Genomic DNA, 26,099 nt, shown 5'->3' on the forward strand with positions numbered 1-26,099 from the left:
ACTTTTTGAAATATGTGAATAATTGTGTAGGGCTAAAGTTATATTCTCCTCAAGTTTGTAAGTAAATATACATAATTAACTTCTGCAGATGCAATCGTATAATAATCACTTCCTAAATTTAGATATTTCCTATTCCTTTGTAGCCATTAATAACTTCTCTAGTAAAGCATCTTCAAAGGAATCAAAGTCTTGCACTATATAGTCTTTAATGTTACTATTTAAGATCTCCGAGATTTTCTCTGCTATATCGGAGTTCCTATAGGAAGAGTGATTGTCAGAACTCTGAAAGTAAGCATTAATTAAGGCTTCCGATTGGCTTCTTAGATCATTAAAATACTCTGGTGAATAGACACTTTCCCCTTCTTTATTATATTTTCTTTTATAAGTAAAGTTAGATGATCTTGAACTATACGTGACACGTTTCTCTTTCTTGTATAGTTCGCATTTATATTTCCTTTTAAGCTCATCTGTTCTATCTCTTTGTCTCTGAGCTAATTCTCGTTGACTAGAATATACCTTCCAATATTTCTCAAATTGTTTCCTTCCAGACTCATTAGATAATAGCTCATATGACTTCTGAAGTTTAGTGAAGTCTTCATGAGCCTGCAATTTGTCTTTGTCAGGATTCTTATCTGGGTGGATATCTCTAGCTCTTCTACGATATGCAGTCTTTATAATATCAAAAGAGCAACCTATCTGTATACCCAATGTTCGATAGGCATTACAATATTCCGAGACGTTCATAACTTAAGTGCATATTTGATACTTAAATCTTTAAAAGCATAGTCATTGAAATTCACCAAATCTATTATTATTATTTGTAAAAAAGAAAAGAAATTAATCCCTAAGCCTCTACTCTTTTTCTTTCTAGTAAAGTTATTTTAGTACCAGTGGATAGTGGAAAATAAATGTCATATTTATTCTTCACTACTGCTACCGGTATACGAGACGAGACAGGGATATTCTATTATTTCGCGTACATGCAGGTGGTAATAGTATTTCTAGATAAGACACTTAATATTAGTTATGGAAGTACTTGTATTGAAATATCTTAGATATTAAACTTCAAATTTAGTGCTTGTTGTCATAAAGTGAGACAGTCATTTCAATACTCCCTTACTTAAATCCAGAAATCATTAAATCTTTAGAGATTATGACAAGGGTCAAATACTGTGTAAATATTTGCAATAATTATTGATATTATTTGAATAATGAAATTTTATACATTTATAAAGTATAGTGTATTTTGAGATAACAAATCTACAGATATATTTCTTAAATAACAAAAAATTAGTTACTATGATATATATTATCAATAGCATATAGAATTAGGTATTTCGACACATTATTATATTAAAGAAAAATCTGTTTAAATAGTTTAAGTGTGTATTTATTAGTATCTAATACTAATTTTTATATTGCACACAGTAATGTCTAGACGGGCAAATAAGTTTAGGCTGTGTGCACAAGATAGTGGGAAGAATTGGGTAGAAGCAAATAATGAGATTAAGTGGGCTATTTACAATAAATAATGACGATTCAAGATACTGCTTCAACTGCAGGTATTTTGGCAGAATTGAATAATAGATTAACATCATATGAAAGTACAATAAGAGAATTAAGAGTTAAGAATCGTGACTTTGTGAATCGGTTGCGTGATAGTCAACAAATAAGAAAAGATCTATGTATCAAAATAAACAATCTACAAGATGAAATAGATAAAAAGGAGAAGGAAATTAAATTGCAGAGAGATCAAAATAAACAATTAAAGAAAAGAATAACAAATTTAACAGATCTTAATAGTAACTATCAAAGTAAAATAGAAGAACTGAGAAGTGCCTGTAATAAACTAAGGACAAGCCTGAAAAGTGAATATGATAAAGAGATTATTTTAGAAGAAAATAAACTATCCACTTCATTAACAAATAAATTAACAAATTTAACAAAAAAGAAGCCAACAAAGAGTACTGATTCGATTTCAGAAAATAACAAACTGCAATTGGAAGTAGAAAATACTCCATCCATACCTTTATCATCTACATTAACAAAATTTTGCATCAACCAAGTTAAACCACTAGTAGCTAGTGAAGGTGATCTACAATTTTCAGTAGAAGAAGTTAAGGAAAGTAATTCAGAATACATACCTGTATCAGATGACCCAATAGATAGAGCAATTGCAACATTTTCAAATAATAGAAAAAATAAAGTAATGTTTTCTAGGGTAAAACAGGGTATTTATATGTATGGTAGGTTAATGGTTGAAGCTAAATTAGTTACAAAACCTGGAATTGACAAAAACAAACCTTTATTACGTATTGCATCGAGAGGTAAACTCTACACTCTGACTGACTTTGTTACCACTCATGAGGATGAGGAATTCGCTAATATTGAAAATACTTTAAGAAAACAAACAGGTACTAATGAATCTTCAAATTTGGTAGCTTCTCCAGTTACTAATCTTCGGACTCCTCAACAATTTACTAGTAATATTGTGAATTCAAGTATGATTTCTCCAACCTCTTCCAAATCAGCTCCATTAAATATAACCTCTACAACCCCATTTCAAATGCAAAAGGCTCTTAAAAATTATGATACAACTACTAATGTACCTCCTCCATACTATAATAACAGTAATAGTTCAATACCACAGCAGTCTACTGCAGGATTTGGAGTACCTTTACAGCAGCAATCAGTAAGTAGTATGATTCCAAATCAACATTATACTTATTTCCCAACTGAACATCAAATAAATGCATATAATATTTCATATCCCACAACAGCAATTACAGATTACATACCTATCTCAACACCAATTGTCTTACCCAGGCAACCTATGATCTCTGGACCTATAGCATCATCTCCCAATGCATTACCACCTATGATCCCAAATACACCAATTATACAACCAAATCGTGTCATTCAACATCCATATAATGTTTCAAATACTAATACTACTGAAGTGGATTCAAATGTAAACAATATAAATACAAAATCTAATACAACTAATGCTATAAATACACCAGCTTTGTCAGAAAATATCAACCATCAATATGCAAATGCTACTTCAGGTTCAATAAGTGCAGCTACAATCGGAGAGTGGTATCGTCAAGCAAGTATACTCAGTCGATGTAATAGCATATCTACCAATAAAGAAAGTGGAATATCTAAGACTAAAAACTAGTCACTTAAGAGAAAATATGCAGTATACTACTCCCAATAGCTAAGTGTAATCCTAATAGCCTCAGTAAATAATGCTTAATATTATCTAGGCTTAAATTGGTAACAATTACTAAGTTTATTTCTACTGAAGCTTGGCTATAAGATATATGAAGATAATTTAAATGACTAGAGTTTTATAAAATAAATATTTATTTAAACATAGACTATTAGGATATAATAATTTAATGTATTTGAAACTCTAATTACTCTGAATTTCATATTTCTGCAGTATATGTACAAATTTTAGATCTATTAAATGTTCAGGTATAAATGTCCACACAAAACATGTGTGCAACATTCATTTAAATACCTTAGGTTATTTTATACTCTATAATTATACTATATGAATATAAATTCTCATCTAATAGACTTGGAATTTGTGCATGATAATGTCTCTATTGATGAAGTACGTTTTATTTAACCTTTTTCAACAAAACCTTTACATGCCTCACAATATTATATTTGGTTTTATAGATCTATAAGTTTTGTAATCTCATATTTCACAAGAAAGAGGATAATATAAATAATATTATAGAGATAAAAAACTCAGGAGAGGGAATTGAACTACCAAGAAATAAAAGTACACATATTACTCCATACTTGTCAAACCAACACATTTCGCAAAGTAGTACAAGAAAGATCAAGGAAGATCAGTACAATGAAAATATGAAATTAGCAAATAATAACATAAATGACAATACTAATGGTTTAAATGCAATGATTGATGCAGTAAAAAGAGCAAAAAAAAGTGTAATGCTTTTGCAGAATGAGTTGTAGATGGATAATGTGAACAATTCTTATTTTATACTCAGCCCAATTTTTAGTTACAAAATTTTAGTGTATTTTATTTTAAAGTTTATAAAAAATAAATAAGGTATCTAAATATACTCCCACAGTTGTCTATAAGACCATAACTTTTAATTTCTCTTATTTTTCCAAAAAAGTAAATATTGTTTAAGATAAACTCGATTATATTTTTATACTTCTTCAGCAGGATATTAGACTATTTATGTAATTAATACATTTCAGATTTGATATACATCTTACTGTAAATAATATTGAAGATTTATTATTTATCTTGAGTGTATTAGAAAATTGTTAAGTTGGGAAATTTCTTAAAATAAATTATTTTACTTAACGCTGATACTTTTAGGAAAAGTTCTTAATTTTTAATAGCTATTATTACAAATAAAGAAAATACATAAAAATTATAAAGAATGAGTAAAACAAAACATTATAATTCAAAAATAACAAATATAGTACTATTTCAGTAGTGAGAAAAGTACTTTTTTTTAATTTCGTAGCTTTGAAGTTTATCCTACACTAGCTGTAATAATATTTAAGTATAATTAGGACAACTTCAACAAGATATAATTCCTAATTTTAGTGATATCCTTAAAAGGTTCTGAAATTATCATTTATTCAATAGCTCAGTTTTGTCTGATTTCTTATATTTATATAAAATATGTAATATTAACTTGTAATAATTTAAGTATTAAAACTTACTTTTCTATCTTAGAATATATTACTTCTTCCAAAACTTTTGATATTACAAATTTGTATTTTGTACACCCAATGACATGTTAGAATCATGCCTTAAAACATTTAAATATTTTTTCCAGTTAGCTGTTCTTCAATATGAATATTAATATATAAACCATATTTATAAATAGAACCAAATTGAAAATATAATAATATTTTGAATAAATGACTTGATAAATATATCTGATTAGCTAACTTTCCTAAACTTCGTATTACAATTCTACTGACAATACTATACGATTTATCAGAGTCTCCTGCATATACCGAATTCCTTATATATATTTACGAATGTACAATTAAAATGTTTATCAATTATATATCTTATTTTCAAATTTAATATATTAATTTTTGATATTTTATTATCTGTTTAAATGCAGTAAAATTCTTATTATAAAGATATACTTCAGCAAATAACAATGCTACTTTATGAGTACAAATATTATGGTATTCTTAGACATTTAAATGCAGAATTATTCATAATGAAAATAATAATATAAAGTGAATTTGTGTAAAGCTAAGTGCTTATGAGACTATTTTATAATACTTAAGTACTCAAATTTATAACTTGTATAGTCTACTTATTAAACACTAAATATGAAGCAAAAACTTTAAATTTCTTCTTACTAATGCCTTGTCAATTAACCTTCCAACTACAAGTAATAAATTAAGAGCAGATTTTCACTTGTATTATAGAATTTGGCACTTCTCTCAGTATCATAAATATAAAGTGAGCTTTTACATATAATTTATTTTAATGAATTTCCTCTGGTATTTATTAGCTAAATTTTATGAATTAATAAATCTTTGTATCTAAATCTATTTTTCTTGAGTATAAAAGATTAGAAAAGTATAAACTAGATAATTTCTTACAAATTGAAAAATATTCAGGTCCCTCCAAAGAGAAATGAATACAAACTCAAATTTGTCTTATATTCTTGTATTACGAAATTTAAAGTAGTAATGGATCAATATAATACTAGATGCTATATTAAATATAATTAATAAGGTTTCATTATATTAACTAAATTAGGGGTATATTTTAAAGATCACTTTAAGTATTTTACCAAGCTAGACTCAAACTTTTCTTTCAAGTTAAATAAATATTATAACTAAATAATAAAGTTTATTTACAAAATTTCCGAAATAGTAAAGTAATAGAACTTAAAACTATTGTATTTCCAAACTGCAAATAAGTTTTTTGTACTTGCTCTAGTACTAAAATTATTAAAGTACTCATACATGGTATTCAATTTATATTTATAATTTGAAATATTGGTATCATCCCTAAAACTTACAGAAAAAGATATTTACCTAATTAAAAAATATAAAATAACTTTATCTATTCAAACATCCAAATTAACTAATAACATTTGAAATTATTATTCTTATCTGTATTGCTAAGATTATATATTGCACTATAAAGTAACTTCTTGAAGTAATAATTTTGCAGCAAATATTATACTCATACTCTTCATTATTATATAGATTCTGAAATTTCATTCTAATCTCAAATATTTCAAAATTAATAATGCAAAATATTAGATTCAAAATCCAATGGACCTCTTGTCTATAAAGTTGTCATGAGTAGCACATTGGCTAAAACAGAACTGAATATAAACTTTAAGAAATTAATTTTATATCATTAAGAGAAGTATCTTAAATATAGATGATCAGAATTGTGAAAATGACTACATATTTTTACATAATCCCTATATTTTACTTAATCCCAATATTAAAATAATATTTATAATTAAATTATTTACAATTTACTAACCAATATTTTTATAAAAATAATTATACTCTTGTTCGTAGTAAATAATTGAAATATATAAATAAATATTGCTATCTCAAATAATTAGAATATGTAAGTTAAAAGTATAAAAAAAAATTATATAACCAAATATTCATTTCATATACTCAAATTAGATGAAAATATAGTTAAAAATAGCAATCTCATGTAACAATATTCAATTTTTAGCTTGGTATATTCAATAATAATAAAAAAAAAAAGTTTTATGAAACATAGTATAATCTGTACACTTATAACTCGATGAGTTAAATTTAATAAATAAAGTAAATTTATATTCGAATTTCAATCCTGAATACTGAGTTTATTCTGCTTTGATGTATTTATGAAACTACATTAATTGGTCCATATAAAACAAATTCATCCATTATTTCATCATATTCTAGAGAAGTTATTCCTCTTTTCAATATACTTTTCAGTATCTCCATACATATATATATTTTTTGCAATTAATTTTTCAAATCTAATCCTTTTTTTCTTAATTTTATTTCTATATATGCTCGTTGTGTATATAACATTTCTGTACTGAAATTTTCTTGATATTCTTATATAACTATTCAGTAATAATGAACTATCTAAATACAATTCTTCCCATACTTTCATCATCATATTCACTTGGATGAATATTACTAGTTAATGGTTCAACTTTTAACATTTCAATAGAATTTCCAACAGTTTCTTTGTGTTTCTTTATTAAATTATATATATTTCTTCCAAGATTTATACAGTTTCTACATTGCTAAAGATTACAATCACACTTATCTAGTTGTGATTTTTTATTTATTATTTTATTCCCGAGATTTCATTAATAACTTTTTGGAACATGATTGATTATTTATACCTATTCATTTGTATGATAAAGATATCAAGTTGTAATTATTAACTAATATATAGTTTAAATACATTTGTCATATAAAAAGTATTATATATATGAATTTGATCATAGTAGATATCTAATTTATTTTTAATGACATTTGGATTAAAATAATCAAAAAATACAAATGGTAGCGTTTACTATAGAATTATACGTTTTATATAAATTTAATATTAATTTAAAAATCCAAAAAGTGACTCGGAAATATATCAGTGAGAAATAATCATAACTTAATACTAAATATAATTTCTAAATTCTTAGGTAATGATAAATTTAAGACTTTGTAGCAATCATATATCAACTTCAATCTTAAAGGACTAGACTATAAATACACACCTTAGTTACAATATAATAATAGTGATAATATAAATAAAAAAGTTCTGAATAATCAAATAAAACAATGAGATATCTTAAAATATACAGCAGTAATAGAATGATAAATTTTTTGTAAGACTTAAAAGCAAAGCATGTCTTATTTACTAGTATGGTAAGCGCCAGTGAAATAAACGTGGTATTTAATTTGCACCTCCAGGTCTCTAACTCAAGACTAGTGAATAAAATAAAGAGAATCTACTAGTTTCTAGAGATCCTTAGACAATATAATAGTGCAAATATTTTTCATTTTGGGATATTTTGAAATAATTTAATGTATAAATTATCTACACGAATACTAGGGGATATCTTGAAGAAGTTAGGCAAGTACTGGAACAATGATACCTTTGCAGATTTGAAGTATAGACTATCAAATATTTCCTATAATCGAAATTTTTCAGCACATATTATATTTTTTTCATCGAGAGAATTAAGAAGTATTACTTTGTATGTATTTTTTCTAGTCTTACCAGAATTGAGTTTCGCTTGTATCCATCTAACTAAATATAAATACTTCAATAGGAGCTTATTTTTATTATTATATACAATAGTATCAACTATATTTTCGATATATATAAATAATAGAATTATTACAACAGTTGACATAGTTTTAAGCAGAATAGAAAAATATGCCTTTGTTGCACCATTCAAATTAAATAAATTTATTAGTAATGATCAAATCAATGAAATTTCAGAATATCTTACTCAAATTAAAATTTTCAATACTTTTGAATATATAAAGAATGGTAGTATTATTTTCCTTGAAGTATTATTGTTTCCTATCCGAATGTTTATTGTATCAAATTCCTATTACAGCTCCCAAAATATATATATGTTCAAACTACAGATAATTTATATATCCACTTTGTTTATTATATTTTTTGAGACATATAAATCTTATATTATAATTCATAGAAAGAGATGTAATATAATTCGGAAATTTTCCACCTTTTTTGACAACTTAACTCTACTAACAGTGGTACCGTCGTATGTATATAATATTAGCTCAAATGGAACTAATAAATGGAAATTCAAGTCTCTATTTTTATGGTTTTTTTATCAGCTAGTTAATTTTTCATATATACTTTGCATGTATTGGATTATTACTGAGACTTGCAACTTTTCAGTTCTATTATATCCTAAATTATCAGACTCTAATCTTATTTTTTATACAACACTGTGGATATCTATATATTTATTATATTTCTTGAAAAGTACTTTGCGATTATTTGGATATTTTTTGGTTCACATACACTTTATATGGAAGTATTTCATACTTATTGGAGACTTAGATCCAGATATTTGGTATACATTAAGTAAGAAAGCTGATATATCAAGTAGCTTGCTGGAGTTAGAATCTATTTCACCTGTTAGGAGAAGAAATATCAAAAGAATAGATAAGAGTGAGCAGGATACATCAGAAGGAAATATTATACAACATGAGTATATACAAGAAATCCCTGCCTTAAATGATCCAAATATTTATGACTACTCTATTTCTCAATACAAAAACCCTCAACATGTCTCATGCACTAATGGAAAACATATTTGTGATTGTTCATTACAAGAATACATAAATAAATGTAAAATAGGAGATATTCAAGATGAAAATATATTAAAAACAGTTAGTATAACTACTTGTTCACTAAATGAAACTTTACTAACTCAAGATACATCTGTATCATCTAAATCTTCAAGCCCAGTTAGCTGTTTCCATGAACAGAATAATTCATTTAATAGAACTATGGTATACTTATGCAAAAGCATAGATATTTCATATTGTTATTGTGGAAATACCAATAGTCCATGTAGTCATATAGTACTTCGAAATATATCATTTGAAATATATAATAGAGAAGTTATATTTGTTACTGGACCTTCAAAATCTGGTAAAAGTACGCTTTTAAAATTTATATCTGGATATATAGGTATATACAAACTAGATGGTAATACTAAATTATTCACTACAGAGGAATCAAAAACTAGAATATACTTGTACAACAAAGGCATATTAAACTCTAGTAAAAATGTTCTACAATATTACCGTCAACAAGAACAGGGGTATAACATATATGCATATATATTGGCAGGAAATGATTATAACAAAGAGAAACTGGATCTAGTATGTAAATTATGTTTACTAAATAGTACAAGTAATTTGAATAACCTTTTTATTGATGATATATACAGGGATGATGAATTATTCTTGCTAAGTCTAGCTCAGTTTTTTTATTCTCTTCCACTTCTTGAAAATAGTTCGAGTTCAGAGTTTAATAATTATCTTTTAGTGGTCTTGGATGATATCTTTAGTGAAATCTTGCCACCAACCTGCTTCCAACTAGTCAAACAGTTTGTATATGTGAATAATTTTAAGCTGTTGAATATTTCATTTATAATTAATTTAGATCTATCTTGGGCAGATATCCTTATAAATTTAATACAAACATCCACTAGTAAAGGAGATAATATTGACACAAGAAATATCCGTCTGTTGAAATTGACTGAATTTGGAGAGATAGAATATTTTGGAAAACTTTTTTATAATCTTAATGTTGATAACGACAGTACATTTACTGACCAAAGTGACTTAAATTATTTAAAGGATAATTTGAGGTTTCCAGTAGATTTATCTGAGATACAAAATAACAATGTAATACCTGAAAGTAAGGAAGTTATTAGATCAATAGAAGGTAAAAGTAGGCTTAGAAGTTTAACTATTATTCCTTTAATTATTTTTATTGGAATAATTGTATCAATATTTAAACAAACTTACTTAATTAAACTTGTAAATTCTCCAAATATAGTAAATATTGAGCCAGCTTATATTCTACAATATGTTTCTATTTCAGCAACATCAAGAGCCAACAATGCTTATAACAGCTTAATATTATCTAATCCAATTCCAATATTTTGGAGTATTATTAATCCAATAGTATTGATGTTATTTACTGTAAGTAATCATGGAACTAGAAAACTTGAAAAAACGGAATCTTACAATTTAATATATGAGGATAAAAAAAATGATTTAATAAGTGTTACGGATATGCTTCCAAAACCTGAATTTATGAATATGAAACAAAATAAAGGTTCTAAATCATTTTTATATATTGAAGGGATGGAGAATATATCATTTAGGTTTGGGAATTCCACAAATAATTATAGTAATATGAAACATAACTCTCAAAATACGATATCATTACCTCATATACATATTATAGGGGTGAATAATGCACTAATGGCAGCTAATTGGGTAAAAAACTCTTTAATTATATCAAGAAATGTTCGGCATACTAAAGAAATTACTTCGGAACTATCAAGAAATTCTGAAAGAAAATACCATTATTCCTCAATTTTCTCATTATTTCTAGTCAGCTATGCAATTGATTTTATAGCTATTGTATTTATAGAAAAGATCTGCTTTGGAAAATATCATGACTCTTTACACTTCTGGCTAAATAGAATTCTATCTGAAGTTTATAAATCAAAGGATCCTATTAGACTAATTAAAGAAATATTTTCATCTAGAAAAGGGATTATATATATGGCCATAAATAGTCAATTGGATAAAAATGTAACTAAATATTGTAATTTATTTGAAAAAATTCACTATATTTGTATAAGTTTAGGTATTTTATACAATTATATCAGCCTAAGTTCTGAAATTTCAATAAATGTTAGTATTTTAAATAAATATATAATTTTATTATTAATATTATTTCTTATAACTTACAACTTCCTTATTATCTTAAAACAGAATTCAAATATAAAAATATTAACTAAGAAGTTTAGGTCATCAATAATTAATTTACTGGAATGTGATGCTTATGAAAAGTCAGACTTCTTTTATATTCTTAAATTTAGTCAATTTTCAAACATCTTGGAATATATATATTGCAGTTTTTTGAAGCAAAGGAATGAATATAAACAAAAGTTAAACAAACTTTCCTTATATACTCAAATTTCATTTTTTTTTTCAAGCTTCCTATTTGCTATATTTCTATCTGTAATACTAATCAATTCTATCAACTTGTGTATTATACTTATTTTTATCCCTTGTATATATTTAATTATCTCTGGTATTTTCGAGAATGAAAACGGAAATAATCCCAATATAAATGAAGTCCTAAAGTCAATATCCAGTACTAGGGTTACAAAAAAAGCACCAAATTTAGAATTTGATAATATTTCCAAAGATGCAGTAATTTTAACTGAGATGACAACTCCTTCACCTAAAAAACGTACCCATGGATCGGCTTCATCAATATATTCAAGTTCTTATACTACTACATCTTCCAGATCTTCAAGATCTATATTTGCAGAAAGGTGTCCCTTAATGTATGAATTTCCAAAAAATATATCTAATTTAATAAATAAAAGTGATTTAGCTAATAAAAATAATAGGTTTATTGGAATCTATAAAGGAATCTTTGATATTGGAACTTACTCATATGGTAGCTCCCATTCATTATTATTTCCATTAACATGGCTATCAAACCATTCAAACTACAATATATCTTGTATGGACAGTAAATATAAAGTAGAAAACTATTCTACCAATTTTCAAATACAATTTGAAAATTATAATAAAGAATTCTATATGTCCAAGGAAAAAATAGAATCTATAGCTATTATATCAGATGACATTAAACTACCTCTTCACTGGACCTTAAGACAAATACTTGATCCAAAATCATCATATTTTAATGATGAAAATAAGCTTATTCATGTTTTGTCAGATTTAAAACTTTTGACACATAATATGAAAATGTTAAATAAAAATGATTTACTTAGTTTGACATTTCAACAGTTTATTCATTATCATCATATCAATAAGAGTGTTAAGACGAAATGTGAGTGTGTAACATCTGTAAAAGAAATGAATAGTACTATTAGTAAAACAGATAATACCCACATACAATATATTGGTTACTCAACAATTGAAAAACTTGTTTTACTCTCTTATTACATTTTAAATAAACAAAATTATAAATTTTTTATTATTCATCTTGATACGAATATGAGGTGGGAACTATGGTCTAGAATCATTAAACAATATATTACTTTTTATGATATTAAAATTATAATTATTACTCTAAAGTACAATGCTCTTCGGTGTTGTGATAAAGTATTCAACTCTCCATGAATACATTTTTTTTTAAAATACTATTATTTAAAGTATTAAATATATAAAACTATTATATTCCGACAATAGTTAGTTATTTAGGACTCTAAGTATTTAGTAATAGTTACAAGCCGCATAATCTTCAGTAATTCTATTGCCGATTTTCTTTTAAAATATTTAGATCACTAACTTCAATTTAGATATACTAAATAATTGTTGTTATAATCAAAATTATTACTTAAGTTATACAAATAATACAAAGCTCTAATATTCAGGATATCTTCAAATTTATAAAACTTGGAAAGGATGAATTTTAGAATACATGAATATTAAGATTTACATAGATGGAATTTAATATGAATGTGAATAATGTAAAATATATTGCTCATATATATTATAGTACAAAGGTATTCCAGATTTGAAGAATGAACTACTAGATAACCTACATGAAATACTATCTCATACCAACTAATTATAATATAATATTAAAATAATTCTAAATAGCATTGAATTTTTTAGTAATATTTTGTTGTCTCCATCTCTATTTTCTGAAACTTCAATACTGAGTAAAAAGGTTTAACTTTTGGCTTTAAATCACTTATATATTGTAAGTTGATACTAATACTAACTCATTACTTTACAACATTTCTCTAATACATAAATTTTTTTACTATATAAAATATGAATATATGGTAATACTGTTCTTTTGAGTATTTAGTACATATTTTTAGTTTAGTTTCTTAAATTTGTATTTCCTTATTTATTCTTGACCTCAAGATATATTTTTTAAGATGTCCCTCCCAATATTCCAAGCATTGCACATAATATTTATATAAAACTTATATAGCAAAGGTTATTTCTATTTGCTATTTACTAGGTTATTATGAGATCTCTTAAGTTACTTGTTTATTTAAAATTTATATTTTCCTTTATATCAAAACCTAATTTTTAAAAGTTTATATAGCTAATAAATACAAAAATATAGTAGTAATAAAATACATCTGTAGTTACTATTTCTGTAGTTATTATTTTTAATTCTCTAAGTACAAGAGTATATCTATTCTGTTTTTATATTAGATTTTAACTTTCTTTTCATGGCGGCTATAACATGCAAAAATGTAAAGTAGGTACCTGTAGCTCTTTTTTTTTGTTATTGACCCGCTCTTATGTATCAGTAGTACATATTCGCAACTTTAAATATTATAAAAGTTTAGCTATACTTTGTTTAAATAACTTTAGAAATTCGATAAGCTTTTCAATATATAATTGTTTAATATTTAATTTAGTTAATACCAGTTATTTATATAGACAAAATTATATACATGAAATATTACATCTATAACTTTATTTACAAAGCTATACTCCTAAATTCTTTCTTCACTATATTCTGCTTCTATATTATTTCTTTAGCTTTATCAAACTCACTTTTATGTATTTCTACAATATATTTATTTCTTTTAATAAATAGAAGTGTCCCGGGATGAATTTTATGATAGCATCATATATCGTTGAGATAAAAGTGTTATACTACTTAATCGAGGTATCATATCATTTATTGGATCTGTTACTTTTAATTAAACTAACAATATTGATATATTTAATCACTTCAAGCAGACACTTATATAGGTATAAATTGGTTAGGTAGTTAATACTTGATTCAGATTAGTATATGTATTAGATCACTATTATACTTAAATTCATAGCACTAAATAAGAAATGGTGAGTATTAGATTATATATTAATATTATTTATAGGATATATTAATCAATATAATATCAAGAGATCGATAATATTGTAAGATTTTTAACTTTAATGTTCTTAGGTAAATAGTCAACAAATTATTTCTATTGTAATTATTAAACTCAACTCGATATAATACAATGTCTTATTTTCATCTTGATAATTATATATAGCTTAAATTAGAGTAATAAATAATATATTTCTTATAACTAAAACTACAATTGTCTTTTATAAAGAGTAATCTTGTTGATTCTTATATATTAGACATCTTTCTATATTATGTATTGTTGAATCAAAGTAGTGTTATTTATTTTTTACAAGCTTTAAACTTTGAAAGTAAATCAACTAGAATCCTGCATATATTTGGGAAAAATAGCTATATATTTATTGTTCTGAGAATATATTGTGTAAATGTTTAAATTACTCAAAAAGAAATGCATGGCGGCGTATTTATTATACAAGACACAAAAATCCTAAAGCATACAATATTCAATTCTTGCATCTGAAATATCTGAGTAATGTCACTAAAGAACCAAAATTTGCAAAATATTCAAAAGCAAATTGAATTGTATTTTAGTGATGCAAATCTTAGGCATGATAAGTATATGCTAAATATATTACAAACTAGTGAACAAGGTAATATTCCAATATCTAAAATTTTGTCTTTCAATAAGATTATAAGCTTAAAGGTATGAACTATTACTTTTTAAATGAAATATCTATTTTGAATTCTCTATTAAAATCTTCGATAGGCTAACTCTAATGATATAATTGAAGCTTTAAAAAACTCGAAATCATTACAAGTAAATGTAGAAAGCCAAACTATATGTAGGAAAGTCCCTTTCGACTTTAATGTCGATTCTCAGATTCCATATAATAAAATTCTTTTTATAAAAAGAGTACCTATCAATTGGTATCACAAAACTATTCGAGAGATTTTCGAATGTTTTGGAAATGTTGCTATTGTCAGGTTACCGAAAATTAACAAGTCCCATACTAGGAGGTAGGCTAATTAAAATTCTGCACATGCCATAACAATTCTTCTCATGAATATTAATTACTCACATTACAGAAATTATGGATTTGTCGAAATGGAGACTGTTGATGAAGCGAAAATTGTATTAGATAGTTTCAAAAAGCGATTTCCACATTCCAGACTTAAAATATTACCATGGTCTAAGTGGATATTAAAGAAGGAGAGCTACAAGGCCAAGAGAAAAAGAAAGACAAGAGTCTAATAAATCCTTGTATCCACAAAAAGGTATAAATTTGGTAATATTAAATACATGCAAATAACTTTAACACTTCACTTTATTCAAACTTCTAAGATGAGCTAAACTTTAGGATACTATTCTAAACTAGATTATGTATATATTATCTTAGTAATATTATCCTTAGTGTCATTATATACATGTGATCAACTAAATATCATTACCTTGAATATCTTTTATTTTTATACAAGTTTAATAATTTACTGACTTTTGAGTCTACGGACTTGATAAAAACAATAAACTCACTTTTTATTATTTATATACAGTAACCTACTCAAACAAGTAATCAGAAATGAGTATCATATACAGACAAATTATCCACATTTATGTAAATACTTAGTATCCAAAAACGTATTATTTACTTAGTATGATAATATGAACATTTTCTATTTGCCATAATTCCTTAATATTTATTTATATATGAAAGTAAATATTAAAAAAAATTAGCAAAGATAATTTGAAAATCTCCTCAAATTTGCAATATAATTACTTTACAACCATATAACTTGTATTTATCATATATCGCTACCATATATTTACACTGAAATCTATACAAGTAGCTAATTCTAGATATTAGAACTCATTTATTAATCTTTTACTTGATATCTCTTGTTTAGTATGTAGATATAATAATATACAAATAACCTTCATTTATTATATAAAAACAAACTTTTGTTACTTTGTTTTATCATTGAAAAGCATACCAATGATTTAGAAAATAAACATTAGCTTGTATGATAATCATGATAAATTTCTATTGTTCATATAATGAAGATGTTAATTATAATTATAAAAATAATTTAACCCCATTCATTAGAACCCCAGGAGTTCCACCATTTTCTTCGAACATTTTGATAGTGGCTGGGTGATGCATGACTCTCACCATTTTCTGTATTACGAATTGTTCTCAGATTACTTATCATATATCTAGTTAGTTCTTTAAGAGATTCACGATTATATCCAGAATAATACTCAATACTTTGGGCCCAGCTTTCTTCAACTCCTTCTATTTTATGAGCTAACATTAAGCAAGCACAAGCAAGCTTGGAAGGTGATACACCCATCATTGCTGGCTCATGAATAGCCAGATGTGACAAATATATTGATAGACTTTCTACACGACTAGATTTATTACCAGTATACTGATCTTTAAAAACTAAGCAAAATCTCTTAATATAATCACAAGGTTTTGGAAATTCAATACACCAATCCAATGCCTCTAGTACTACCCCTTCACAGAATAGAATGGCTGCTACATTTAATCCACACTTTTCAGCCACATCACTTAGTGCTGGTAATGGGGGAATTTTTGGATTTTCACCTTGAACATAAGCTGCTTCATATTTTAATGCAACCCAAAAACAAGTTGCACTTACTAAAGTCATTTCTGAAGCTCTCTGAAAATGTTTTAAGCCTAAAATACGGTCTAACATTGAATTTGCCATTACAGTCACCTCATCCGGTACATTAAAGGCTATTTGCAATCCAAACAATAAATTAACTCCACTCTTCTTCCAGTCCAGTATTTGTTTACCTACACTAGGCTGAGCTGCAATAACCTGTGACGCCGTAAACCATAATGATTCCTGATTTAATTCTTTATCACGAGAAGTTTGATATATTACTTCTGCATATTCTGAAAAGTATGATGGATCTGAATTTAACATATCAACAGATAGAACCTTATGTAATGTTTTGTAATACTCCTGTTTACCAATGTTTATTATCTGTCTCTCAGCAAAGTTATAATCCTTATTATTAATTTGATTTACTTGATTACCCACCTTAGATGTATTCTCATTACTGACTGCCAATTTGGTTGATATCTTCATACTACTTGCTGACATACTTCTAGTCATAGGTTTACTCACAATACCTGAATTTTTTATGTTACCTTGCATATTACTCTGGTTACTATTTATATTATTAGTATTAATGAGCTTTTTACTATTTTCATTATATGCCATTGTATTATTACTATTAATCACGCTATTGTGAGCCCCATTAAGCAATAGCTTGTTAATCCTCTCAGACCTCATGATATTTCTCTTATCTAATATCTAATTCTAATAAAATGTGTAGTCCAATTTAATAATATACCAATTCAATAATTTCGTTTGTTTATGTATCGTACTTTGCACTAATTTATTACTTATCTATCTTCGTCCAGTTTAATCTCTAATATACACAATTTACAACTATTCAAAACTACACCTTTACCTGCAGCCTCTTTAATATCTACTCAAATTTCTCCTAATTATCTTCTTCTCAAATGCAAGGTATCAATACTCAGGCATTTCCCATATCTCTTTTTCAACTCTTTTTTTTTTTTCTTTTTCTAATAGTATTAATTTATAATTTCGGCTTTATTATCTGTTTAGCCACTATGATTACTGTATGTAAACTATATGATGTATAACTTTATTAACCCCATGCGGACAGACGTGTCACAAACCACACATATTACAGACACACACGCATGCAAACAGACGTCATTACGGACAGACGTGGAAAAATATATTTACCTAATATTTATACCACGACAGGACGCATGCCCCCACTAGTACTGTATATATCAAAATATAAGTAACATGCTTAGGAGACAAAAAAATATTAAAAACTAAGAGAATTGACTTAATATTCCATTTTAGTAGTTATGATACATATTGTGATTTTTCCAGTCTTGTTTCCTAATTTCAGCTCACAGAGAATTTTACAAAGAAAACAATAAGTTTTCCACTAAAATATAGCGCCTATAGGCGCTTATCTGATGCGGGTAAGGCCAATTTTTTAGTTTTCAAGTTTCAATTTTTTATCTTAACTAAGCCATATACTTATGTCATTTACATAAATACTTTGTCTCAGTATATCTTTTGAGCTGTATTATGTTCAGTTATGTACTACTTAGTTTTTTGAGGGGAATAGTTTCCCTGTTCAATTTCTATTGCTACTGTGACAAGTTCAAGAAGACTTCTCTTTTTAATAATATTGACTTATTTTAATTATTAACTCAGATAATTTACAGAGTCACCAAGTTATCTAGTTAGTATTTGATTGTTTGTCTATAGATATTTCAATTTAGGTGCATTTAATATCATATTTGAATGTATTGAATATGATTAGATTAAAGGTAAATCACTCCCACTGCACCAATCTTATGTGTACATTGTATTATAATAAATGTGGTACTATTCTTAAGTTTAAGATGGAAGTTACACTCATTGTTGTACTGATATTTTAAGAAAAGAGATGACAGCGGCGGTATGAATAATCTAATAGAAGTAGTACTCTAGAATAATACAGTGACTCAATTTGAAGTGTAAATAATGCGTCGTAGTGGTGGAAAAAGAGGTCCATCAAATTCTGGAGCATCTTGCCGTAATAAAAGTGGAATAGCACGTGGGAATACACAACAGAGTACACCAAGTTCCAATGAATCAGACAATAACCCGTCTCAATCACCAAGGGTACAAACACTTCAAACTTCAAAGATAAATGATTTAAACCAAAAAATTATAAGCGAAAAAGGTACAGATTTAAATATTGACCCCACTATTAAATCAGAAATTGAAGACCCTTCTTTGTACATTGGATCCTTCCAGGGGCCTTCATATTGCCATTTACCAATCCCAAATACTCACAATCGCAAGTCTATAGCTCAACGTAAAATTTCCAAACTAGAATCATATCTTAACCTCTGTGAAATGTTTTATTTTGGTAATATCAGCGATAAATCACCTTCAGATCTCGTTCAATCACTACTTATTGCTCACAATATGGATAGTAGTACTCCCCCAAATTATTCCTCCGAAGATTTTCCTATTGCAAATAGCTCATCTAAAGGACATGGAAAACAATTATGTAAAAATCCTAGCTCTAATAATAGCAATTTGAGTAATATTAATCAAACTAATGCAGAGAATATTATAACACCTATGGATCTACTGACTCATCCTTTACGTGCTAAATGTACTATTGACTTATGGGGTCCAAAAGAGGTGGCCCTTTTTGAATGTGGAGTATGTAAATATGGTAAAGAATTTGACAAAATTCAGAGAATTATAAAAACTAAGACTACTAAAGAAATTGTTGATTTCTATTACCAAGTATGGAAAAGGACTTCTCGTTATAAAGCATGGAAAGAGAATAGGCAGCTATCTAATTATATTATGTCATAATACATATGAATATCACTATATATTATATATTACATGTATCTGAAAGGGAAGGATAGTGAAAATTTTCAAATTTAAGCATTTCTTCTGAGTGTAAAAATTACTTTTTACACAAGCACATGGCGCGCTTTGTATATTATAGCGCTTTTATTGTGAGCCTTAATACTACTTAGATATAAAGAATTTATAACAAGAATTATTTGCTTTGATGGAAGCATATTTGGCAGATGTCCCTACTTTTATTAAAGCTATACAAAGTCTACAACTTAGTAGAGCAATCAGGAAAGATGGAGATGGTCAATTTCTAACTTGTAGTATATCAACTTCAGGTATTAAACTTAGTAATCACACAACTGGAAAGGATGTCTTCTGCTGCTGTTGGTTGAAGAAGGAAATCTTTAAAAAATTTGAATGCTTAAATGAATTAGAAAACAGTCACTTCGATATATGTCTAAATACGTTGATTAATTGTATCCAAGTATTTGGACTGGATGCAAAGATGGCAATTCTACGTTATGATAATGCAAATCTACATCTTAGTATTACTGAAGATGAAGGTGCAATGACAGATTGTGTACTATGCACTTATCATACTTCCGAAGATATATGCGAAATTCAGAGATTTATGAATACTAATGACGGCTATAGGAGCAATGGTAGTAGTACCAATACGGACTATATTATGATCTTTCCTCATGTTCTAAGAGATCTATTGAAAGATCTATGTGATATTGCTAAAAACGATAGTAAGGTAAGTTGTGAATATATGCAAAAAAATGTATACCAGGTTTTTTATATAAATATGATCTATAATCAGATGACTTTAGAACTATTCCCACTTAATATTAATACTTCACCAAAACATTGTGTAATGTCTTTTTCATGTAAGCTAGATGGTGAAGAGTGTTGTTGGGAACTCTTTGATAATCACAATGTCTTCCCTGGGTATAGAATTGACCAGTACCACAACCACACATATATGATTAAATCTTTGTTTCAAATTGAACGTGCCTTGGCAGTTTGTTCTACCCTTAGAATTAAAATAAATAAAGAAGGTCTATTAGCAATACAAATGATAATAAAACAAGATATACATCCAACTAAGGAAGTCCAGAGTGTAAACGCGGATGCCTCGTTAAAATATATAAACTACTACAATACTGAAGTGTTGATTTTGCCAGTTAATAAAATTAACGGATCTGCTAGTTTTACTTAAATATAACCTTAATTATATACATTTATTATAAGTCAATTAGAATCTAATCTAGTATAACCTTTACTATAACCAAAGTATTTAAACTTAATCACACAAACATGTTCTTTAAGCTAATCTATTCCAGAATATATATTGCAAATTTATTTATGTCAAAAATATACTTTAAAAGTAGTAATAAATACAATTAATTTGTCTTTAAATTGTAAACCTTAATAAAGTGACAAAAGACTGATCTCTACAAGAAGTTAGGATCATCTATACCCTACATTATTAATCTGTTATTTATAGACTTGCATCATTCTCGTTAATAATAGTCATCGTTAAAGTATATATTTTATTATTACTTAAAAAAATCAAAATATAAACATCGTGAATACCACTATCACCATCATTTATATGTGGTTTATATTCAAATGAGATAGGGCTTGAAGAAATACCTTTTATATGTACTAAACACCAATTAAGTTTCTCACAGGCAATTTGATGAATGAAGTACCAAATATATTGATAAACACTTCTTCCACTTAAAAAACCATTTATTTCAATGACTTCTTTAGGTACCAATAATTTATTGGATTTATTTTTCTCAATTAATACTGAGATATCTTCATCACTGGAGTTACCATATCTTTCATCCCATTTCGATAAAATATCTATTGATCTATCGCATTCAATATTAATACCCAAGCATATTAAGATATCACAGTATTCGATAATTTGCTCACATATTGAGGAGTTTACAATTGACGACTTTATACTTGAACTTGTAAATAGGGATTCCAAAATCTCGAAATTGATCATGTGTTCAATACTATGAATATCCTCTATTACTTCTTGTCTGTCATCAATAAATATTAAAGAGCAGTCCTTTTTCTTTTCAATTACTTCATTCATATTTTCAAATATAAGTTGTCTTCTCTCTATGTCAACATTGCAAATTTTTGCTCGAGCATTAGGTGATCCATATAAGTGTAATATAATCTCAAGAGTATCTTTAGATAAAGTTGAATCTTTCCTATTATCAAAATATCCTAGAAAAGTTGTATCTGACATATATTCTTTGCTCCATTGCCTTTGTATATTTCTATAAAACGGATTTTTACCACTCCCCTTCATTTTAAAGGATAGATCTCTATAACATGGAATTCTTGGCGCATATATGCAGCTTCTTAATTCTTTACAATAGCATTCTGAGCTTCTATGACTTATATTATGGCTATTTAGACAGAAACCACAAATGTAATCATTATTTCCATCAAAAAAAACCTGTTTTCTCATATTCTCAATATAAGTTACTCCATCATTCATATTCTCATTAGCTTCATCCATACTTGTAATGCAAGTATTTTGACTATTTATATCACTTAATAGTGGATTAGTATATAAATTAAAGAACGAACTATTTTTATCACAATTATCTAGAGTTGCATTAAAAACTTCATCACTCTCAGTGTCCTCTTTATCATTCCAATATGACTTATCACTCAACTCAATTTTAAAAAATCTCATATTGCTAAGCTTCTTCACACGTGGGTGAATCTTTAATAGTTTATCTAAATTTATAACAGTATGATATAAATTATGAGGACTTCTAATTACAGCCAAGATTTCTGGTAAGTTTGATTCTTTAAATTTTGACTTAACAAATAATGCAAGGGATAAGTTTGCTACTGGGTGGAGTGGATTCGACAAAAAAACACCATTATTGTTGATAACCGCATATTCTACGAATGGTATAGATATTAAACTATTCGGGTATACATTTTCAAACTTGTAAAATTCCGGTTGTATGTTCTTTAATATATCTATCAATGGATCTTGTTTCTCATACATATTTACAAGGTTACCGCTCTCATCGTATTCTATGCCAGAATAAGAACTATCTTTTGGTTTTACAAAACATACTCTATCTACATATAGATGTTCCAGAAACAGTTTACTAAATTCCTTATCAAAAATATTTACCCATTTAGATTTTGCAAAGCTACGTAAAGTTACATTTAACCTCCCAGCACTGGTGTGTAACTTAATAAAATCATTCATAAAATAGATGCTACCTAGTTTTACCAATATATACCTGTTTTTTTGAAGAATATATTACGTAAATCTCTCTATAATTGTGCAGAGGTAAATATTAAATATTAAAGCCTAGTACACTAGCACTTAAACTTTAAACTCCTTATATGGTACCGGTTTCTGGTACACGTCTATAACATTATCCCGCTAATACCATATTGGTATATATAAGAAGCAAAGCCTATAAATAGACCTGTTATAGTTTTATTATGGGAATCTCTGATTAGTTACTTAGTAATATTTTGTACTTTTCTTTGCAAAATAGGTTTGGTACAATTTGGCTTTGTGAATGAGTGATTTAGACAGACAAATAGAACAGCTTCGCAGATGTGAGCCAATAAAGGAATCAGAAGTGAAGCTATTATGTATGAAAGCACGGGAAATATTAGTAGAAGAAGCAAATGTACAGAGAGTAGATACTCCAGTGACAATATGTGGAGATATACATGGTCAGTTTTTTGATCTAATGGAGCTATTTAAGGTGGGGGGCGAATTACCAGATACGAATTACTTATTCTTAGGTGACTTTGTAGACCGTGGATATTATAGCGTTGAAACATTCCTATTACTAATTGCCTTGAAAGTTAGATATCCTGATCGTATAATGCTTATTAGAGGAAATCACGAGACACGCCAAATAACTCAAGTTTATGGATTCTATGATGAATGTCTACGGAAATATGGTAGTGTTAATGTTTGGCGTTATTGTACCGAAATTTTTGATTATCTATCCTTAGCAGCACTAATAGAAGATCGTATTTTATGTGTACATGGCGGATTATCACCGAGTATAACAAATATAGATGAAATAAGGAGTTTAGATAGAAAACAAGAGGTTCCTCATGACGGTTCAATGTGTGATTTACTTTGGTCTGATCCTGAAGATATAAATGGTTGGGGTATAAGTCCGAGAGGAGCTGGATATATTTTTGGTTCAGATGTTGTAAAGAACTTTAATCACTGCAATGACATTGAACTTATTACTAGAGCTCACCAATTAGCTATGGACGGATATAAATGGTGGTTTGATCAGAACCTTGTTACAGTTTGGAGTGCTCCAAATTACTGTTATAGATGCGGAAACATTGCTACTATTATGGAATTAGATGAGCAATTGAACTATCACTTTAAGACATTTGAAGCTGCACCTGCCGAACAAAGAGGAATCCCTGCTAAGAGACCTGCTCCAGACTACTTTATTTAAAGTCTCTTGTAGACTTTTTCTTATTAATATAAACTTTTTTTTTTTTTTATAAAGAAGCTTTTATAATTTAAAACTATTTATTTTGAGTGAAATAATTTATAATATTTGAAAAGAAATCCCTAGTAGTGTCTCATATATTAAGAACATTATTCCACTATGCAAGCACACCTTTGGAATATGAGTCGTTATTCCAGCATATAAATGTTGAGAGAATAATATATAAAATCTATAAGATACTGAATATTTGCATTTCCCATTATTTGATTGACAAAAAATTTTAGATTCTGTCCCTGTGGTCTGTATCATCTGCTTCCTAGCCCTAATTACTTGTAAAGGGTATGTTATTATTGCTGCAATAAATTTAGCAATAAAACCCCAAATAAATGGAGATAAATTATCTAGTAGAAAACTTTGATTATCAAAATTACATTTCCAGTAATACCTAAGTTCATCATATATAACAAGTTGAATTAAAGAATGTGGTACAAGCATTAACGCAGGAAAATAACCAGAATATAAACCTCTAATTCCATTCTTCATATATACATCAGTTAAACATTTATACCAACCCTTTATTCCTGAAGAATATTGTGTCCATCCTTTAGTTTTGCTATCTAGGCTTTGCATTTCTAATCTAGTTTTCAGTAGCCACAGAGGATGAACTAAGCTAGTCGATAAACTTCCTGCTATTAATGTTGCAATAGCATTAGAAAATGGCGATATATTAAAGGGTAGACTATTAGCAGATGTAGTGTTCAAAAGTAAATATGGTGTTGATTTTACTTTATTATTAACTATGTTGGAGTCTAATAAGCTGTTATTCATATTTATTTTATATCGTATTTTATCAAACCAATAGCGAAATACGAACCAAGATACGCCTGATGCTATCAGTTGACCTTGTACACCCTTATATAATCCTTTTAAACCCTCTTTTGAAACGATATATTTAATTGATGATATCATTGAAGGATATGCAACTACGGCACCACCTGAAATTGCCGTTACCTGTTGTCTAGTCTTAACTACATCTAAAGGATGCAAAATTAATGAAGTAATGATTGCAGAAATAAAAGAGGCCGATGATGTAACTAAAATATTTTGTTTCATCATTATTTACCATCCAATTATATATAATGCACTTTGTATTAGTACTTCTCTTTATAGATCCTTAGTAGATCAAGAAAAAAATCATTATCTTGTGTTTAGATATAAATTAACAAATGGCACTATATAACAATACATTAAAATAATCCCTATATAGAGGATCTTCGCTAAATGCTTTGTTTTGTCCTTTTCTTTGCTGATCCCAATTATGAGGGATAGTTTAGACACTTTAATTTAAGTACATATTTAGCGCCTATATATTTAAGATTCTTTATTTTAGATTATATTTTATATTTTAGCAAGAATAATTAGTCACAAAGTTCTGTAGATATTTTATTTAAATATAACCCAAATAATTATACTAATATTTCTGA

The 26,099-nt window shown here is 27.2% G+C and overlaps 11 protein-coding genes across 11 annotated transcripts, besides 28 other annotated features; 7 read left to right on the forward strand and 4 right to left on the reverse strand.

Moving 5' to 3' along the window:
- Nucleotides 1-129: 129 nt before the first annotated feature.
- CMU_029030 (DnaJ domain-containing protein) lies at nt 130-744 on the reverse strand (the record flags this gene model as incomplete). Its single annotated transcript, XM_002142142.1, has 1 exon — nt 130-744. One exon carries the CDS (start codon nt 742-744, stop codon nt 130-132), a length of 615 nt encoding a protein of 204 aa, XP_002142178.1.
- Nucleotides 745-1,531: 787 nt separating this feature from the next.
- Nucleotides 1,532-3,181, forward strand: CMU_029040 (uncharacterized protein; the record flags this gene model as incomplete). The annotated part of the gene is made up of 1 exon (XM_002142143.1): nt 1,532-3,181. One exon carries the CDS (start codon nt 1,532-1,534, stop codon nt 3,179-3,181), a length of 1,650 nt encoding a protein of 549 aa, XP_002142179.1.
- Nucleotides 3,182-3,351: 170 nt separating this feature from the next.
- Nucleotides 3,352-3,377: a sequence feature (AT_rich).
- Nucleotides 3,378-3,562: 185 nt separating this feature from the next.
- Nucleotides 3,563-3,996, forward strand: CMU_029050 (uncharacterized protein; the record flags this gene model as incomplete). The annotated part of the gene is made up of 2 exons (XM_002142144.1): nt 3,563-3,625; nt 3,694-3,996. The coding sequence occupies 2 exons, from the start codon at nt 3,563-3,565 to the stop codon at nt 3,994-3,996; spliced, it is 366 nt and encodes a 121-aa protein (XP_002142180.1).
- Nucleotides 3,997-4,059: 63 nt separating this feature from the next.
- Nucleotides 4,060-4,092: a sequence feature (AT_rich).
- A 575-nt stretch (nt 4,093-4,667) lies between these two features.
- Nucleotides 4,668-4,720: a sequence feature (AT_rich).
- Nucleotides 4,721-5,055: 335 nt separating this feature from the next.
- Nucleotides 5,056-5,124: a sequence feature (AT_rich).
- Nucleotides 5,125-5,745: 621 nt separating this feature from the next.
- Nucleotides 5,746-5,766: a sequence feature (AT_rich).
- Nucleotides 5,767-5,853: 87 nt separating this feature from the next.
- Nucleotides 5,854-5,899: a sequence feature (AT_rich).
- Nucleotides 5,900-6,073: 174 nt separating this feature from the next.
- Nucleotides 6,074-6,094: a sequence feature (AT_rich).
- A 395-nt stretch (nt 6,095-6,489) lies between these two features.
- Nucleotides 6,490-6,560: a sequence feature (AT_rich).
- Nucleotides 6,561-6,573: 13 nt separating this feature from the next.
- Nucleotides 6,574-6,602: a sequence feature (AT_rich).
- A 214-nt stretch (nt 6,603-6,816) lies between these two features.
- Nucleotides 6,817-6,847: a sequence feature (AT_rich).
- Nucleotides 6,848-7,257: 410 nt separating this feature from the next.
- Nucleotides 7,258-7,278: a sequence feature (AT_rich).
- A 61-nt stretch (nt 7,279-7,339) lies between these two features.
- Nucleotides 7,340-7,361: a sequence feature (AT_rich).
- A 236-nt stretch (nt 7,362-7,597) lies between these two features.
- Nucleotides 7,598-7,628: a sequence feature (AT_rich).
- A 1,276-nt stretch (nt 7,629-8,904) lies between these two features.
- Nucleotides 8,905-12,957, forward strand: CMU_029060 (uncharacterized protein; the record flags this gene model as incomplete). The annotated part of the gene is made up of 1 exon (XM_002142145.1): nt 8,905-12,957. One exon carries the CDS (start codon nt 8,905-8,907, stop codon nt 12,955-12,957), a length of 4,053 nt encoding a protein of 1,350 aa, XP_002142181.1.
- Nucleotides 11,493-11,532: a sequence feature (AT_rich).
- Nucleotides 12,162-12,190: a sequence feature (AT_rich).
- Nucleotides 12,781-12,816: a sequence feature (AT_rich).
- Nucleotides 12,866-12,904: a sequence feature (AT_rich).
- A 4-nt stretch (nt 12,958-12,961) lies between the features above and the next one.
- Nucleotides 12,962-13,016: a sequence feature (AT_rich).
- Nucleotides 13,017-13,405: 389 nt separating this feature from the next.
- Nucleotides 13,406-13,432: a sequence feature (AT_rich).
- Nucleotides 13,433-13,841: 409 nt separating this feature from the next.
- Nucleotides 13,842-13,862: a sequence feature (AT_rich).
- A 331-nt stretch (nt 13,863-14,193) lies between these two features.
- Nucleotides 14,194-14,221: a sequence feature (AT_rich).
- A 445-nt stretch (nt 14,222-14,666) lies between these two features.
- Nucleotides 14,667-14,712: a sequence feature (AT_rich).
- Nucleotides 14,713-15,194: 482 nt separating this feature from the next.
- Nucleotides 15,195-15,683, forward strand: CMU_029070 (La domain-containing protein; the record flags this gene model as incomplete). Its single annotated transcript, XM_002142146.1, has 2 exons — nt 15,195-15,365; nt 15,429-15,683. The coding sequence occupies 2 exons, from the start codon at nt 15,195-15,197 to the stop codon at nt 15,681-15,683; spliced, it is 426 nt and encodes a 141-aa protein (XP_002142182.1).
- A 667-nt stretch (nt 15,684-16,350) lies between these two features.
- Nucleotides 16,351-16,393: a sequence feature (AT_rich).
- A 331-nt stretch (nt 16,394-16,724) lies between these two features.
- Nucleotides 16,725-16,751: a sequence feature (AT_rich).
- Nucleotides 16,748-17,986, reverse strand: CMU_029080 (cyclin, N-terminal domain-containing protein; the record flags this gene model as incomplete). The annotated part of the gene is made up of 1 exon (XM_002142147.1): nt 16,748-17,986. One exon carries the CDS (start codon nt 17,984-17,986, stop codon nt 16,748-16,750), a length of 1,239 nt encoding a protein of 412 aa, XP_002142183.1.
- Nucleotides 17,848-17,930: a microsatellite.
- Nucleotides 17,987-19,273: 1,287 nt separating the features above from the next.
- Nucleotides 19,274-20,125, forward strand: CMU_029090 (myb-like DNA-binding domain-containing protein; the record flags this gene model as incomplete). The annotated part of the gene is made up of 1 exon (XM_002142148.1): nt 19,274-20,125. The coding sequence occupies one exon, from the start codon at nt 19,274-19,276 to the stop codon at nt 20,123-20,125; it is 852 nt and encodes a 283-aa protein (XP_002142184.1).
- A 205-nt stretch (nt 20,126-20,330) lies between these two features.
- On the forward strand, nt 20,331-21,338 carry CMU_029100 (uncharacterized protein; the record flags this gene model as incomplete). The annotated part of the gene is made up of 1 exon (XM_002142149.1): nt 20,331-21,338. One exon carries the CDS (start codon nt 20,331-20,333, stop codon nt 21,336-21,338), a length of 1,008 nt encoding a protein of 335 aa, XP_002142185.1.
- A 282-nt stretch (nt 21,339-21,620) lies between these two features.
- Nucleotides 21,621-23,381, reverse strand: CMU_029110 (uncharacterized protein; the record flags this gene model as incomplete). Its single annotated transcript, XM_002142150.1, has 1 exon — nt 21,621-23,381. The coding sequence occupies one exon, from the start codon at nt 23,379-23,381 to the stop codon at nt 21,621-21,623; it is 1,761 nt and encodes a 586-aa protein (XP_002142186.1).
- Nucleotides 21,665-21,703: a sequence feature (AT_rich).
- A 322-nt stretch (nt 23,382-23,703) lies between the features above and the next one.
- Nucleotides 23,704-24,618, forward strand: CMU_029120 (protein phosphatase 4, catalytic subunit, putative; the record flags this gene model as incomplete). Its single annotated transcript, XM_002142151.1, has 1 exon — nt 23,704-24,618. One exon carries the CDS (start codon nt 23,704-23,706, stop codon nt 24,616-24,618), a length of 915 nt encoding a protein of 304 aa, XP_002142187.1.
- A 20-nt stretch (nt 24,619-24,638) lies between these two features.
- Nucleotides 24,639-24,725: a sequence feature (AT_rich).
- On the reverse strand, nt 24,715-25,731 carry CMU_029130 (carrier protein, putative; the record flags this gene model as incomplete). Its single annotated transcript, XM_002142152.1, has 1 exon — nt 24,715-25,731. One exon carries the CDS (start codon nt 25,729-25,731, stop codon nt 24,715-24,717), a length of 1,017 nt encoding a protein of 338 aa, XP_002142188.1.
- A 248-nt stretch (nt 25,732-25,979) lies between these two features.
- Nucleotides 25,980-26,023: a sequence feature (AT_rich).
- The last annotated feature ends 76 nt before the right edge of the window (nt 26,024-26,099 follow it).

Source organism: Cryptosporidium muris, genomic scaffold, assembly GCF_000006515.1.
Source record: "Cryptosporidium muris RN66 scf_1106632353989 genomic scaffold, whole genome shotgun sequence".
NCBI lineage: Eukaryota > Apicomplexa > Conoidasida > Eucoccidiorida > Cryptosporidiidae > Cryptosporidium > Cryptosporidium muris.